Raw genomic sequence first — 18240 nt, forward strand, 5'->3', positions numbered from 1 at the left:
TTAGCAAACCAAGGGGCACTGTTGGGTGGAGATGTGCGTGGCACTGTTGTAGGTGATTCCTGTGAAAGATAAGCAACGGTAATTAAGAAAGCAGTGTAGGTGCTACTCCAGAAACTGAATGATCTGTTCCAGCTGACCGTTGGTTTTTGGGTAGTAAGCACTCAAGGTACAGCTGTCAATTCTTGGAAGGCCCAGGAATTCCTGCCAAAAAAAGAAAAACTGGGATCCACAATCAGAAATTATGGTTGTTGGTAACCTAGAAAGGCAAAAGATATTTTCTTCAAAAAGGAAGGCTTGTCTCTCAGGCATTGTGGAAGCCCTAAATGTGGTACAAAATGCAGCATCTTCATAAGATCCCCTACCACTAGAATTGTAGTGTGTCCTTAGAAGGGCAGCAGTTCCACAAGAAAGTCCAGGGATGAGATGGCGTGGGCTAGGGCTGCAGGAGAGACAGTGGTCTGACACAAGGGTCTTTGTCTAGGCACAGAGATCACAGAACCTCACATAAGTTGCTACAGAAGCATGCCAGGCTAGCCACCATAAGCTTCTAGACACCAGGTCCTGGGTCTTAAATTGGCCAAAGTGGCCTGCCAGAGGAGTGTCATGGCAGAATCATAGGACATGGAGCCTGGATGGTCCCTCAGCCACATAGATGTGTTCCTCGTGGTAGAGGATTCCATTGTGGCACGTGAACGCCAAGTCAGTCTGACGGCTGGTATCTTCTAGGGCCCACTGGATTTGAATTGCAAATGATTCATTGGGCAACAGGGACCCGATGGAGGGAATCAGATTGCCGGCACCACACTCCACAATAAAATTTTAAGGTCTGAGGATCATGAATGGGGTTTCCATGCCAGGCTTGTAACACTTGTCCTTTCTAGATAACGTTTGCACCTTCCCATTCCTTGTTCTGGTGCAGGTGGTGACCATGAAATCAAAGAGTAGAGAAGAGACACCATTAGGCCTGCTGTTGGTTCAAGGGCCGACCTGTCTTAAGGAATTCCAAGTTCTTATCAGTAAGAACATGGACTGAGAATTTAGCACCTTCCAGGAGATGACACCAGTCCTCAAAAGCCACTTCAATTTTCAATAACTGTCTAAAATGTCATAAATCTGCATGAATGGAAGGCACAAGGATGAAGCTAGCCATCAGTGAGAACTGGTCCCAGCACAAAGCTTAAAGCATCTATCTCCACTGCAAATGGTCTGGCTGGGTTTAGGTGATCAAGATGGAGGCTGAGACGAATCTCTGCTTTAGGCGATCAAATGCAGTCTGTGGTTCTGGAAATAAACAATGCTGCCTAACATGGAAGTTGTGCTGGAGCACCCACAACAGAGAACCCCTTGATAAATCTCCTACAGAAATTGACAAAGCCCAGAAAGCATTGTATTCTGCAGACTTCTTTTAGTACTGTCCAGTCTGTGATGGCTGCCACCTTACATGGATCCATAGCCAGTTCATTATGGGTGATGACATAGTCCAGAAATTCTACTGTGTTCTGGTCAAACTGGCATTTTTCCAGCTTGGCATACAGATAATTCAGGCAAAGCTTTTTCAAGACACTTTGCATGTGCTGGTCATGACATACCTGATCCTGGGGGGGGGGGGGGGGGAGAGGAGGAGGATGATATCAGTAAATGACGAGCTGATCCGCTATGTCCCAAAAGATGTCATGAATAAAATGCTGGAAGGTCGCTGGGGGATGCACAGGGCAACTGGCATGACAAGGTACTAGAAGTGGCCATACCGAGTGCAGAATGCAGTCTTCCATTCATCTCCCTCTCACAGACATACCAGATTCTAGGACCCAAAACAGATCTAGCTTCATAAAAAGAGAAACAAAGCACAGATGGTCTAGGAGCTCATGAATGGGAGGGAGTGGATAGCAGTTCCCAACAGTCACCTTGTTAGTGTCCAGTAATCAATGCAGGGCTGCAAGGACCCATCCTCCTTCTTAAACTAGAATGACGCCCCGGCCTGGAACGTGAATGGATGGATGGATGAACTCCTTCTGCAGGTTCCATATACAATGGAAGCGAGTCTCAGCTCCGGGCTGGAGGTTGACAGACAGTCATATCTCCAGGGCATCCACGTTTCCTTTGTTGAATATATCAGTGAGGTCATAATATTTTAGCAGTATCATGACAGCAGCAGACTGGTCTGTGGCAGGCCTGGCATGTTTCACTCCTGTGAGCTTGCTTATGCAGAGTAAGGATTCCCCAGCTCATGGCACAAGCTGCAGAGAGTACTAGTCCTCTTACTGGCTTCTGGGAAACAGGGCTGCAGGAAATACTGCAAGCAGAAACATATCATCTCTTTCTGCCAGTGGATGTTGGGGTCATGTGCAGATAGCCAGGCAGACCGAGATGACCACAGAGCAGGGGCCCAAATTAATTCACACTAGAGTGTTTCCCCAATGCCCGTGGAGAGAAACAATTGTTAGGAGAATGGTCTGGAGAATTACTATGCCCAAGGACAGGAGCAAAGCATCAATGGTTTCCACAAGATCCAGAAAGTTCTTGCACAGAGTAGGAATCACTTGGGCCTTGAAGTCCCAGGCCAGAAAATTGTCCAAGGCCCCCGAATCAACTAGAGCTTCCAGGTAGATCTTGGGACTCATAGAAAACTGGATCTGCGGTGGCAGTCGGAGGGATGTCAGACGCTGAATCGTGATTGCTGTTGTCCCAACAATGGCATGTGGGAGCCAAGAATTTCCAAAGGAGGGATTAGAGTGGTCCACCACAGGTTACTTTATCGAGGCTGGGGCCTGGCATCTTCCTGACCCAATGACCAGCATGATCTTTGCTGGACATAACACTGTGAAGTATCTGCAATATAAGAACAGCTCTGACACTCTGCGTCTGTGCTTCTCTAGAAAAGGTAGACGTGGGCAGACCTGGTCAAACCACCTGAGTTCTGGAGCGAACTGCACAGTTGAAGAGTCAAGAGTCCAGCGTGTAGGCAGAGTTCAGAGGGTTTAACCATGCTCATAGCACAGCTTGGCTGTCAATTTGAATGCACAAATTATTCAGGATGTCTAGACTAGATGGCGCTTTGAACCACACCAGTTCATCTTCAGCAGCTTCGTTCAATCCTAGGCAGAAATGGTGGCGCTGTGCTGCCTCGTTCCATTCAGCATCCATGGACAGATGGTGGAATTTGGCTATGTATTTGGCCACAAATCAACACCCCTACCGCAGCACTTGAAGTTTAGCCTTGGCAGTTCAAGAGCAGTGAGGGTCAGCAAAGATCACGAACACTGCTTGAATAAACCCCTCTAACTGGCCCAGGAGGGCAGGACTGTTCCAAAATGGCAGATGCCTAAGCCAAGACTTCCCCAGTCAGTAAACTAATAAGCTCAACCCAAGCCTGGTCGGTAGGGAACAAAGAGGACATAAGAACAGGAGTCAGCACTGGTTCAGGAAGGCTCAGAATTGGCTGCGATCATAATCATATTTTTCTGGCAGCAGGATCTTCAGTTCGCAGAGTGCTGGAATTGGGGCACCTGCTGATGCCCCCCGCGCCTGCAAGTTTCATAGAGCTCCTACCAACTCTGCTAATGAAGGACTAGCCTGGGTGAGATCTATGTCAGCGAGATGGACCCCTAGCCTTGTTATTTTGGGAGGCTGCTACAACGGTTAGAGACTGGGCCATGGGCAGTATGGCCTAATAGTTAAAGGGAAAATTCAGTCTACTGATTACAGCTGGGTCCAGGGTGGGCAAAGTCCAGGAACGAGTCAAGAATCAGTAGCCAAATGCCAAAGTGTAATCAGTCGTAAGTCAGAGGTGGACAGGAGCTGAATGCCAGAGACTGAGGGTCAACCAGAGTCATAAGCAAGAGCAGAGGATCAGTTCTGGAGAGGTAGGAGCCAAATGGGAATCAGGGCTAGAGCGCAGCAGAGCAAGAGCAGGGACTGGAAGCAGGAACTGGAACAGGAGCAAGTGCAGCAGCAGGCATGATATGCACTGAGCAGGCAGAGAGCTGCTGCGGGGCTTAAAAGTCAGCCACCCTTCCTGACCAATCATATGGTATCGTCAATCAAGTAGCCAGCTGTACTTGCTGCTTCTGCCAGTAGACTGCTTCTGCCAGTAGACTGCTTCTGCTGCAGACCCTGATCCCTGACACCACCCAGATAGTCTCAGCCAAACAGAAAGGACTTTATTTGAAATACAGATAGTATACAAACAAACATAAAAACAAGCCAAATTCATCTTTGGGGTAACTATGCTGAAGATTTTGGATGAGTGAACCCAGGGATGCGTTTGGCTCAGTACGTACCCCACTGAAGGGTTATTCCAGTCCAGCATGGAAATATAGACTTAGGAAACTGAACAACTCTGCTTACTTGAGAGGAAGGATGATCTTATGATTAAGGCATTTGACTAGGACTCAGGATATTGAGTTCAAAGCTCCCAAGCTCTGCTACAGACTCCTGTTGTGACCCTTGATCTCTGTGTGCCTTGATTTCCTATATGTAAAATGGGGGTATAACACTTCCTTTCTCCCACCCTTTGTCCAGGTTTTCGCTTTAAATTAAGATCTTTGGGACAGAGATACATGTACATGGGTACATGTAAACAGAACATCTCACATAAAATGGCCCAAATCCTGGGCTCTCCAAGTGCTATTGTAATATGATGAATATGAAACAAATTCAAAATTAAAAGCCTCAAGATGAGTAATTTCATGTTTGAGTATCTACTACTACAAAGAAAGTTTTCAAATTGATAGCCACAATGGAACAAGATTATTTTCCTCCATCCTTCTATCCTCATCACATACATATGGGGGGCAAAATTTCCACATGAAGTAAGACAAAGCTCATGTTTCCCCTGAGCATGGATGTGTGCTCCTATCGTGTTGTAATGCCAGAGGCCAAGGGAAAACCAGCTCAAGTTTCCAGCTCGTATTGCCAGTCCCAGATATATGCTAAGGTCACACCTATTTTACATTTGTTGTTGTTTTTTTTTTTTTGCTCTCTTATATACACAAGAAGCAGAGACTACTTCTTGGGCACACCTTGATTCTCAGAAGCCAGAATCATCTCAGCATTCCAGATACAACCTGGTTAAGTACAAGCACTCCTAGATGTTGAAAGTACTCAGCATGAAAAGAGAAATAAAAATCAAGTTCCTCTCCTTTATAAATGCAATTCCCGTCCCTTTATTTCCTTTTGCTCTTTCAAAAGGACAGTACTGTACTGTAAGATTTAAATATATATTTTCTTGTGTTTTTCCTTGGATCAATAATTTTTATTCTTCTGCAGAAGTGTCAGTAGTGAGCTAGGCTGGAAAAAGGATCCAGAAGAAAGGCACTTAGCAATGCTGTCAATTAACTGTTGAACAGCGTTCTGAAAATGTAAAACATTGTAAAGTATAAGCGCTAATTATTATAAGATACATACATACCAACCAAGGTAATCAATTTAATGAAGCACATTCCCTTAACATTGCATTGCTTCCCACTAAGATCTTCTGTCAGAAAAAGGAAACCAATCTTTGGTTAGCACCTGTACCCAGTTGAAAGCAGTACACCATATTGTGAGTGGGCATAGTGCAATTGTACATAAGCCAAAGAAACAAAGTGTGCATTAAATTCCTGTTAAAAAAGCTGGAATTCAATGCAGTGTTTTGTACTTATACATAAAGAGATCTTAATATTGCTGCTTCTTAGAACAAGAATAAGGGCGAGAGTCCAGGTGACTGAATGACCAACCCACCTGAGCTGGAGAAAAACCACTATGGGATGGTCATCCATTGATTGCTGTGGTGGGTGAACATTTCTAAGTAATTCTGCATACACCGGATGCGCCACACTGTGGAATTAATTGAGCCTAGGCTTTTCTACTCAACTGATGGACAGCTTGGATTTTAAGGTGACAGCAGTCATGTTTTTGAGGGGACATACCGCAGCACTTAAGAAAGCAAAGTTAACTTCTCTTTTGGAGAGACCTCACATTTATTATTATGGTTCAACAAGAGAAAAAAAGTCAAGCAATGTCCTGAACCAATAAGCCACTCAGGTTTTGGGCGGGTCAACCAAACAAGGAACAAAGAGCAGGGGTTCTCAAACAGGGGGTCATGACACCTCAGGGGATCATGAGTTGTCAGTCTCCCCCACCAAGCCCCACTTCACCTCCAGCATTTATAATAGTGTTAAATATAAAAAGAAGTGTTTTAATTTATAAAGGGGGTCGCACTCAGAGGCTTGCTGTGTGAAAAGGGTCACCAATATAAAACGTGGGGAACCACTAACCTAGAGTGCATAACCCAGCTACATAAAACAACCCACAGCCCTCTGGTTACCATGTGTAGTTTCCTTCTTTCCTTCCTCAAGAAAAGACCTGTCCATTACTCACTGGTCCAAAGAGACCAGGTTAGTATCTGTAATTGGAATTTAACTTCACATATTTCCTAAGACCAAGACCTCTTCATTCATCTCCAGTTCTTTGGCTCCATCTAGCACCGCTGTTCAGTTCAGCTACATATTCTCTTAGGACATCTACACTTCGAGCTGGGGGCAGGGGTGATTTCCAGTTCAAGCAGACACACTCACATGCCCTAAAGGGGGGTGGATGCACAGGGGGAGGGATAGCTCAGTGGTTTGAGCACTGGCCTGCTAAACCCAGGGTTGCAAGTTCAACCCTTGAGGGGGCCACTTAGGGATCTGGGGCAAAAATCAATACTTGGTCCTGCTAGTGAAGGCAGGAGGCTGGAATCGATGACCTTTTGAGGTTCCTTCCAGTTCTAGGAGATATACCTATCTCCAATTAATTATTTTATTATCCACAGCAGCATGAGCTGTGGGAGGGGCTAGCCACCCCCATCATCAACCCATCCAGGACCCTGCATGCATGCTCAGTGCAGCTAACCTGCCACAGCCACCCTCTCTTGTAAGCACGCTAGCGTGGTGAGCGCTAGGGCGAGTATATCTTCGAGTGGGACTTGCACCTCTAGCTCAGAGTATAGACATACCCTTAGTGATGAAACTAGAACAGGGAGTGCCATGGCCTTTTGAGGTCCTAAAGGACCCATGTATCTCAAGAATCCCTAATCTAAGTATATAAATGTAAACTGCTTTACAAGGGAATCACTTCATCTATCACTAAGGCTACGATTTAGTCCTGGGTATTTTTAGTAAGTCATGTTCAGGTCATGGGCAATAAACAAAAATTCACACCCATGCCCTATCCAGGGCTTTTACTATAAATACCCCTGATTAAATCTTAGTTGGGGAGGGATGTGCGCTGCTCTGGGGGGCTGGATGGGGCCTGCTGCTTGGGGCAAGGGGAGAGACAGAGACAGCGGCACCAGCTGCCAGGGGCCACTGAGCAGCAGCTTCTCCAACTGCCCCCAGAGCCACCCAACCACTGCTGCTCTGGCCACCCCCGGGGCCACTGCTGGGAGCCGCTGAGCTGCAGCTACTCCCACCACCTCAGCTGGTGCTTGGGTGGTCACTGGGGCCAGCCCTAAGGTCAGCCACACCAGCCGCTGCAGATGTCACAGAGGTTGCGGAAAGTCATGGAATCCGTGACAGATATGGAGCCCTATCGATCATTCACCTACAACCATGTCAGAGGAGAAATGCGCCACTCATTTCATACTACATAGAAAAGCTACACATTTATTTTAGACAGGAAGTGGAGAAATAAAACAGGGTTGAGATTTTCAAAATTAGCCATGCACATAGGAGACACCTGATGTGCAGACACATGATCTGCACACACACCTCTCTTAAAAATCAGGCCCCAAGTGTTTAATGGCAAAAGAACAGTCATCTGCCAACTGCAAAACAGCTAACAGAGACAAAGTCTGCTTCAATATTATAACGGTAATCTTCATGTAGAAGAGATGAATATTTCCTGTCTAAACAAAGTATGAGCAGTAGAACCACGCAAATGCACATCACTCTACTTTACTTTGAATGTTATACCACATTAAAGACAGCAAGTGGTGGGTGGAAAAGAATATTAACCAGAAACTCTGAATAAAGAGCAAAAGCAGAACAAAGTCACTTTTAGCAGGTGCACAATATAGGAATGAAGGGTATGATCATTTGGTTAATATCTTGGCCAAATATTATTCACATGCAGTGAATCTCAAGTTAATATCATCCCACATCACACAATTATCGCAAATCCACAGAGCAAAACATCCACGACAGGATTGATTACAGGGCTGAGGACAAAGCAAGGCAGGATGAACATTACAGATCTCTTTATTAATTCCCCTAAGTACAGCATATTAAAATTCAAACAACTTAAAGTAAATAATTTACAATTGTCTTACAGGATCTACTATATCCTAACAGTTGTCAGCTCTTGCTTTTCCCAAAAGCCAGAGTAGATTTTCAGTCCCAGATAAATGTGTTTTAAAATAGAGGGAGAGAATGAGAAAATGGATTAGTAGCCATGCAAATACAATATTTTCTGGAGGAGTTCTAGTGACATCAAATACCATGAAAAGGAGTGAGAGAAATTTAGACCTGGAACACAAGACATAATTATACCCTGTATCTTGATGCATTTTTCTTAAATGTAATACAAAAGACTCCAGTTAAATCAGAGTCTGTCTGTCCGACAATCTAGATAAAAGTCACAAGTAAACCAAACTAAACAAGCGTGCCAGAATAAAACAAACTGCAAAAAACATTCTTCTCTCCTGAAAGTTTTCCAGGTTGACAACTTCTCCTGCTTTTCCGCTCCCTCTCTGGACCTTTTCAGGTCTGACTCCCAAAAATGTAAAAAAGACATCTTATTGCTTAACAGGTCTGTTCTTTCTAAATATTCAGTCATATGCGCTTACCTTGGAGATAAAAAGATGTTTTTATGGATTTTCACCCCTGCATGCCCTACAGAACCACCACAGTTAAGGGGACGTCTATACTGCAGCCAGTGGTGTGATTTGCAGTTCAGCTGCAGCACCAGCTGTACGCTAGCTCTCTCTCTTAAAAAAAGAAGCGAGAACACTGCAGTGGACACTAAAGCGCTGGCTGCACAAGTGTGCCTGACCCCCAGGGTACACACTCACTTGTGCAGCTAGCATATCAGCAGAATTGTTCAGACTCTGATCAGTGTGAAAACTCACTAAGGCAATGGGTCCACAAGTATCACCGAGGGCCTAACTGGGTCATCTTTATTACTGGCGAAGGTGTGTGGAAAGAAGGAACCCAGCTTGAGTCTAAGGAGGCTGAGTTTGCAGGGATATTTGGTGGGGGCAGAGCGGAACCCACATCTTTTTCCTTACAAAAAACTACGTTTGTTCTGAAAGCCAGTCAAACACCAATGCATACACTGGCATTTTACAGTCACTTTTCAGACTAGAACTCTGCTTTAAGAGCACCACCAGCCTGTGCCAACGTGTGTGTAACCTAGAGGTCAGAGCATTCTCCTGCACCTTTGCTCTTCCTGCCAACTTCCATGCGGCCTGCTACTGCTTTCCACAGTATCTCACTACACCTTTAACAAATATTCCCTCATTTATGACTCCCCAGACTAAATCTGTGATATATGAGCTGAGGCAGTTACAAAAGGCTCCTAGGAGAAGGCAACTGAAATCAGATTTTGGGAGAGCCATGAGCAGAAAGCTTGGATACAATTCTTGGGCATGAAGAAAGCCTCAGTTGCTTTCCCCAAACAGTGCCAAAGGTGGTGTGGTGAGGGCCATTATGAACTTTCGGAGAGCTGAATTGGCCTGGAAGATAAACGGCAGGCAGATTGGGCTTTCCCTGATAAACCAGCTTAATAAAGAATAACTATATCTGTTAAGGTTAAATATTCTTAGAAGGCCACTAGTATTGATGTAATGCCACATCTATCCCACACACCACACTGTTTTAAGTATTCTATAGGAGCCTGCTAAAAGCACAAGAGCCTGCATTTTCAAAGATTAGCCCCATGCCCATCACAAGACGTTGCTTCAGAAAACAGAGTTCCCATCTCAAGGGACAATGATGAGGTTAAGGAAAGATGAGACTGTTTCTTCCATGGAATTTTTCTCCAGCTTTACTTTTTCTTTCTCCTGTCAGTAGTACCATAAAGACAGTTATCTGCAATGTCTGCAATTCATCGTTTCCAGTAGATTGTCCAAGCAGTACCCTGTATATCCTCTACACAAGGAAGGGTTCCCCCACTACATCGCTGGCCAGAGGTTTCTGCACAAGGTGGCTAAGTAACCAAGGCTTCTTAAAAAGCCTGGCTAGTCTTTTTGTATTGCACAGATATTCAGAATATGTAGGATCGGACCCTAAACATTCTTTTCAATAATTTTCAGTCTACTCATCATAGTAAAATTGTTATTTTAAAGTCTCCAAGAGTCATGCTAATTTTTTGTTCCTGTGTTCTTCTAGTAGCATTCTCTCTCTGCCACATATCTACCAGCATCAACAAACTGGCAGAAAAGTCCATATAGGGTCTTACTGCATGCACAAAGTTTCTTTAATTTATTTGATTTAGTAGAGAGTGATTGCAGGGAAATATAGCATATAGAATCACATAAATGTAGATCTGGAAGAGATCGCAAGAGATTATCTACCCCATCCCCCCACACGGAGGCAGGATTAAGTATATTTACCTAGACGGTCCCTGACAGGTGTTTATCTAACTTGTTCTTTAAAACCTCCAATGACCTTTCCTGACACAAATATGTAGTGAGAGAAGTAAATAGAAAATATAAGATGGTGTCTGGACTATTCATTGTGAGCGTTATGGTGTAGAGTTTCTTGATTAAGCTCAGTTTAGTTGGCATAGTCACTAGCTACACAAACATTTAGAAGTGAACAGCAGCCATTAAAAATAATTTATGTGGCCAGCAGGCTATCATATCTCAGAGAAGTATTATAACAAAATTCTTCTACCACAGCACTCACAGAGCCACTAAATAGGGCCTTAACCCCACCCACATTTCTGGCAGAGGCACATTAAGATGCTATAGCCAGATTTTCAACGCTCTGTACACATACGTATAACTTCATGATCAGACACCTCTGTTAAATAGGGCCACAAGATATTTTCTCAAAGCAAAGTATCTGTACCACCAAATTACTTCCAGATCAAATACCACAGCAAAGCTCACTTGGAAGAGAGTCTCTGAAAGGTCTATACATGTTAAAATAATACAGGTGCTGTGAACTAAAGTCTATGGGCCAAATTCAGTACACCTTAAACACGTTATGAGCTTGCTGAAACCTTGTTCTAAGTTGAGTTAAAACCTTGATATTGGAGGGTGCATTTGCACCCATTAATTAACATTATTGTAATGATATATTAATCACAAACCTGCAGCTAAGAAAAAAGGGTTATATGAACCTGCCCAGGAGTCCTGGATTGTGTGAGCACAGGGAGTTTTGCTGAGTATTGTTTTGCGTACGGGGAGTGTGTATGTGAGTGAGAGAGAGAGAGAAAGAGAGCGAGTGCGTGCGCACCTGAAGAAATCCAAGGTGAAGCCTGTAAGCATGGTATGACCCCAAGAGTAGTAGTTGTCTGGATCAGAGTGCTGGCTGATAATAAGCTTGGGCCCATAAGCTAAGAAACTTTCTCCTTTTGCCTTTGTCTCCTCCTGCATTTGGACAAGCAGGATTTGTTTATTTATAAGGCATGTATCAATGCTGCATCAAAAAAAAAAAAAAGACAGACTCCATCATCAACCTTTTCTCCCAAACGGAACATTTCCAGGACTCTGAACCTTAGCTGCTTGGATCAAAAAGGGGGTAAATGAACGAGCACTTCCACTGAATTCAGAAAGACTAGTCACGTAAGTAAAGTGAGCAGGACTTGGCTGTATATTAAAAAACAAGTAAGGCTTATAAAGTTCATTCTGTGTAAACAATCCCAGCATAATGTTGACAAGCATGGCAAAAAGATTAAAATTGGAAAGTTAGTCTGTCATTTCATACCCAGAGATATAATCAGGTTAAACTGATTTATTCTTTTATGTTCATAAAAAATAAGCCCTGTTACAAAACAAATCTTTTACATAAAATGTGTCTCTAATGTAATGTACAACAGGAGTCAGGTATAGAGTTTCTCCCATGTCCTTTAATGGCATATACCTGTTAAAATAGATCTTCTGTATTTCCTGAGAATTTAAACAGCAGTAAAAATAGCTCATGTCAAGCTGATGGTTTAGTTTACTGTACTTTACAGAGGCTATGAATAAAAATAATAAATTACACAAAAGAGGCAAACATAATGCTTACTTTCTCTAAGGGCTTTACAGTAGCCAAGGAAAGACAACAAAAAGAACAGGGCACACAGCAGGTCTGCTCTGCCAACAATCCCTGCAACCTTTGAAAAAAGAAAAAGAAAAAAGGATTTACTTTGTTTTTTTCTTTAAAAAATATTTTTAATATGTGAGGAAACGTAGAAATATAATTCACTGAAAATATGAAACGGACATAACATTGAGTCACTTCCATTTCTGTATATTGTTTTAATAAACTTTATAAGACTATGGGCATTTTCCCTGGTTTTGGAGGAATATTTGTTTGTTGACAGAAAACGCCTCCCCCGCTTCCTCAGTGGAGTTCTCTAGTCTTCTCTTGGGCAAAGCACAGGGTTCAGAGTGAAATGCAGACTCTGGAGCAAGGCTGTGCTACTCTGATATGAGTAAACTGCATCACTTAAATAGAATTTTCGAGAGCTGAAAGGTCTAGTGGCTTGAGTGTAGGAACAGGGGACTGAACGAAAGCCCACTGAAGTCAATGGAAAGATCCCCCCGATTTCAAACGAGCTTTTAATTCAGGCCTTTGGGAAAGAAACTGCTGAATTCTAATTCCAGATCTGAAAGAACCCCTGTGTGGCTTTGGACAAGCCACTTAACCCCCGCCTCAGTTTCTCTATCTGTAAATTAAGGATAATTGTATTTCTCTACCTCATAAGCATGTTGTGAGGATTAACTCAATGGCTGTAATGCGCTTTGAAGGTGGAAGTCAAAGTGCTGTTCTGTTTCAGGAACTGTTATCAGCTAATGACGTAAAAGAATCAGTTCTAGAAATAAATATCAATGTATTACAGCAAAGGGACTGATCCTCTAATACCTACTGTCTTATTGACTTCAACAGCACTCCATGTGTGAGACAGAGGCACAGAATCAGGCCCACAGCCTCTGGTCTCAAGGCAACACACAGTTTTAATTTTACAATCAAACTAGCTATCAAAGTTCCATGCAATAGGTAATATTTTAATCACTTGTGTTTGAACAGGAAGAATTCAACACATTTTTTATTTTTTAAAAAAAGAAAACTATACAGCAGAAGTACTTACCTGCTACTCAGAAAAATCATACTGACATAAAATTTTTTATCTTCAGACATTACCAAGACTAAACTTTTCAATATCCATTTTACATATGAAAGCTTTAAAATTCCTTGGTTTTGAACATATCAAAAATCAAAACAGGAAACTGACAAACTCTTCACAGTTATGTGTCAAAACATGCCATATAATTTCAGAGACGGGTTGTCATGATTTCAAAACAACTGAGTTTTCAGCCTCCTGGGAGGTGCTATTTGAGGGGTGAGAAACACATGCATGTATATTCTGGAAGCACACAATGTCTTGATTGTAATAGTTAAAATACTGAGTGTAAAAGATTTATAATTCATTGTTTAGCAGATTAAGTACATCTGTGCACCATCTGATCTTAGAAAAGGCATGTTTCTTTTCAGCATGCTAGGTTCTTCTTTCCAAAATATAAACAAATTTTATAGTTCCCAATCCTGCAAGCTCATATACACAAACAGAATCCCTGAGCCTATGCAGATTAGCTTGCAGAATTGGGGCCTTAGTAACATTTAGAGCCCAATTTAAACAAATGTGTAATAGTTTACATTATCAAAGACTAGGTAGTAATTCTATTGTTCAGGCTGCACTAAGATTTCACGGATTCCCAGGTGCACAGAAGCAGTGCTCTCCACTACCTTTTTGCCATACATCTGGTCTTTGGGACAGCCAAGAGCACTCTTCACCCTCATGTAACTTTACACTAGTAGCCATGGTTCTCTAGATTGCCAAAATGCTCCGGTCACATCCCTTACTAAGGGTGGGGGACACGAAAGCCTGATGTAGAGCTCTGTACATAAGGATCCCCCTGCACAACAGCAATTCCCCAGCAGGCTGTTTAAAATATAGCTGTCCCTTTCTTTTTCACCATCGGCATTGTGCAAAAGGGATGGAGCAGGGCCAAGGATCTGGCTCAAGTGGTGGAGTAAATCCCTTTGCTGCGTATGGAAAATAACGTGTACCAAACTTAAGAGCACTTACTTCTAGGGCACAGACTGAACGTTAGAATTAAAACTCTTTAATAATTTACAGTGGAAAGGCAGTTAAAATGCCTCCTGTTGGATTATGAATATTTATGAATTTTAAGGTCAGAAGGTACCATTTGTGATTATCTAATCTGACCTTTTGCCTAACACAGACCATAGGACTTCCTTGAATTAATTCCACCTTAAGTCCAATAACTACTGTTGAACTAAAAAGCCTCTCTTTTAGAAAAACCATCCAGTTTTTAATTAAAATATTCCCATTAACAGAGAATCCAACAACTCTTGGTTAATTGTTCCAAAGGTTATTGACCCTTGCAGTTAAAAATGTGCACTTTAGTTCAGTCTGAATTTATCTAGCTTCAACTTTCAGCCACTGGACTTTGTTATTCCTTTTTCTGCTAGATTAAAGTGGCCACTATCAAATTTTTGTTTTGTATTTTTATTGCAGACTAATCAAGTCAGTCCCTTAACCTTCACTTTGTTAAACTAAATAGATTGAGGCTCTTGCATCTATCGGCATATGACTTGTTTTCCAGTCCTTTAATCACTAGCATGGCTCACTTCAGAACCCTCTCTAATTTATCAACATCTTTTTTGAATTGCAAGCACCAGAACTGGACACTGTGTTCCAGGAGTTGCTGCACCAGTGCCAAACACAGAGGCCATATAACCTCCCTGCTCCTAGTTGAGACTCCACTTTATGTAAAGCAAAGAAAGGAATTAACAGTGATTAAGCCCTGGCATGCAGTTTATTCATGCCTCTCCTCTACTGTTCATGAGATAGCATGTCCAGCAATGTATTCTTTATCCACTAACTAAAGATGGATGGCCTGAAAGAATAGTGTTTATCTATTGTACTTTACCTTTTATGCCCTAAATAGTGACTTGCTCTGAAAAAAATCACTAACTTGTGGGCATATTAACCATAATATTACATGATTCTCAATGTAACAATAGATACTCTGGGCAGTAATGACAGATACAGTGTGCAACTTACAGGAATGTTCCAGGATTAATTAGCGTTGGTCAGAAACTTTGGAGATATAAAACATTATAAAAAGATCTAAGTATTAGGTACTTACACATTCAGTATGCACTGGATGCACAGCAAATAGTGAAGCAGCTAGAAGAGATGCTTTTGGAGCAAGGTTTAGCCTTCTTCCTTTACTGCTGTATTGCAGCCCACCCAATAATATCGAGAAGACATCAACCATTAATACAGAGATAGCACAATGCAGTATTATATTGATGACATGAAAACCCACTGGGTGAAAGCCTCCAGCAAAAAGGTAATTAATTCTACATAAAAACAAAAACATTGAGATTAAGGAGTCAGAGGAGAGCTTGGAGACACACAAAGAAAAGCTAAACACTCCTGAAGAAAGAGTAGTAGCCATTGCACGAGAAGCTTAATATTAAAAGTACATTTTAAATAATATCTAACACATCCACCTTACCATGGTTCTATCTCAAGCATCCCTGTAGGCTCCTAGCCTGCAGCTACCAGGCCCTGATCCTTTCCCAGACAGAGGATTTCCCTATGGAACAACACCCATCCCTCACACCAGTGCCAATTTGCACAACCACTACCTTTACAAGATCCCAAATGGGAAACAGCGACTGTGGCTGCTTCTCAGTTGGTGCCATAACTTTAAAGTTGCATGTTCTAGTAGTGCTCTGGGACTCAAGCCTGTGTAAAATTAGAAAGTTGGAGAGTCCTGCAGAAAAGCAGCCCAATCTCCTGGAGGGCATCTTTGAACATCAGAGAGTGTGCACATGAATGTTCCCGGGGTGCAAGCAGGAAGGATGGTGTAATATGAGACTGTTCTTTCAGATTATACACCTCTACCCAGATATAATGAAACCTGATATAACACAATTTCAGATATAACGTGGTAAAGCAGTGCTCCGGAGGGACGGGGCTGTACACTCTGGCGGATCAAAGTAAGTTTGATATAACATGGTTTCACCTATAACGTGGTAAGATTTTTTGGCTCCTGAAGATAGCGTTATATCAGGGTAGAGGTGTACCTTAAAATAAATGTTTAAAAAAAACTCCACATCGCTCACACACTGAGGTCCTAACTGACTTGCATAGACACTAAAGATCCAAGAAGCTTTCAGTTAAAAAAAAAGATTGGTCACAGGATCCTTGGCCAAAATTTTTCCAGTGTGTATGGCCTACTCACTGCTGGGTTTTCACTCTCTATCCCAGTGGTGGCTGCATTTCAGTGGTGCTCTAAACATACTGTTAAACGATGTACTCTGGGATTTTGCACAAGGAAAAGGCACAACATATATTATTATTTAAAGGGTGTATGTGGATTCTTTCGGGGACAGGGAATGGGACTGCGGGTGGAAAGAGGTCAGGAAAGTAGGCTGGAGAGGTGAGGGAGAGGGAATTAGTACTGGTCAGGCTGTTTGGATAAAAGTTCAGTGTAGGAGCTTATTCTGGGTAGGAAAGCTGAAGGGGAAAAAGTGTACCACAATTTTCTGTATAATACAAGCAATATGCTAAAAACATACAGAAACGTAATTCAGATAATGGATTTCACCTAGTATGTCTAGCCAACCTGCATTTGGCTTAAGTGGAGTTCATTATGATGATCTAACCTGTTATAAATGTGTAATACACATAAAAGCAAACTCTTAAGAGAGTTAGGGAAGGCCAATTTCTTGCTTGAGGAAATAGCATTTTACTGGCTACCTCCACGTGTTCCTCTATGGTTTCACATTTTTAAATACTTGTGCGTACGTTTTCGGTTTAAATTAACCAGGGTGTTATTGGAGTCAAAATGAGCCTCACAGGCCGCAGGAGGAAAGGAATCATTTTATAATGCATGTTTTATGCAATATATGGAAGCCTGTAATAGGCATTTCAAACACCCAGCCATTTACATTATTTGTATTTGTATTACAGTGGTGCCTAGATTGGACCCCACAGTTCATGGTCACAGTGCTTCTTTGACCATGCAGGGGAGGAAAGAGAAGTAAGGTCCCATGCAGACCCTTCTCTCACCATTACAGCTGGAGTCACAAATTGAGCAGGGGAATACTTGCCCAATACTCCCTGCTGAGAGCAAGTAGGTGGAGAGGAGTCCTGGATCTGCCCCCTTTACTCACCAAGGGGAGTGGCTGGCCAGGCTCACAGCAAGCAATAAGCAGCTCTATGACAAGGGTGAAGTTACTTACTCTTTTCCCAGGCAAATGGGGAGCACGGATGGAACTCAGTCTCCCTGGTCTGCTTCTATGACAGTGCAACTACATCCATCCTCCGCCCCATCCCCACGTAGACTGTAAACTGTGAACGTCTACGATCTAGCCATTGTGAGAAAGTCCCATTGCCCTTGCCCCAAAGAGCCTACAACCTAAATGGACAAGAACAAGGCTGGGTGTGGAAACAGAGGCACAAAGAAGCAAAGTGACTTGCCCAAGTCAGTGGCAGAGCAGGGAAAAGAACCCAGTTCTACTGACGCCCAGACCTGTGCTCTATTCACTGAGCTGTACTGGAGGCAGCATGGTTATTATAAGACAGCAAAAATATCTGTACAAAGATATATCAATACATAAGCAGGAAAGTACACCTCTACCCTGATATAACGCTGTCCTCGGGAGCCAAAAAAATCTTACCGTGTTATAGGTGAAACCGTTATATCGAACTTGCTTTGATCCACCAGAGTGTGCAGTCCCGCCCCGCCGGAGCGCTGCTTTACTGCGTTATATCTGAATTTGTGTTATATCGGGGAGCATTATATCAGAGTAAGGGTGTATATTAAAACTGTATCTGAGGGGGGATGGGGTGAGTAGTTAAAAAACAAACTGTCAAGCTGAGGTTAGAGTAGATGGGCAGAGATCAAAATGCAACCAAACCCAGGAAAATGAGAACAGAGCCCATTTTTGTTTAGTTTTATACTTATCTCAGTGCATTTTAGCACCTAGATTAGAAGCTACTATTATTGATGTTCTATATATA

At 42.6% G+C, this 18240-nt stretch overlaps 1 protein-coding gene across 1 annotated transcript in view; it reads right to left on the bottom strand.

The window, feature by feature from the left end:
• Positions 1-18240, bottom strand: part of TMTC4 (transmembrane O-mannosyltransferase targeting cadherins 4) — a 95147-nt gene that overhangs the window by 67842 nt on the left and 9065 nt on the right. Inside the window, exons 4-5 of the mRNA XM_030568084.1 lie at positions 15350-15566; positions 12198-12285 (exon numbers count right to left, since the gene is read on the bottom strand). Coding sequence (XP_030423944.1) covers positions 12198-12285; positions 15350-15566 — 305 coding nt within the window. The remainder of the gene's footprint in view (positions 1-12197; positions 12286-15349; positions 15567-18240) is intronic.

The sequence above is a fragment of the Gopherus evgoodei genome, chromosome 1, assembly GCF_007399415.2.
Source record: "Gopherus evgoodei ecotype Sinaloan lineage chromosome 1, rGopEvg1_v1.p, whole genome shotgun sequence".
In the NCBI taxonomy this organism is placed as follows: domain Eukaryota; kingdom Metazoa; phylum Chordata; order Testudines; family Testudinidae; genus Gopherus; species Gopherus evgoodei.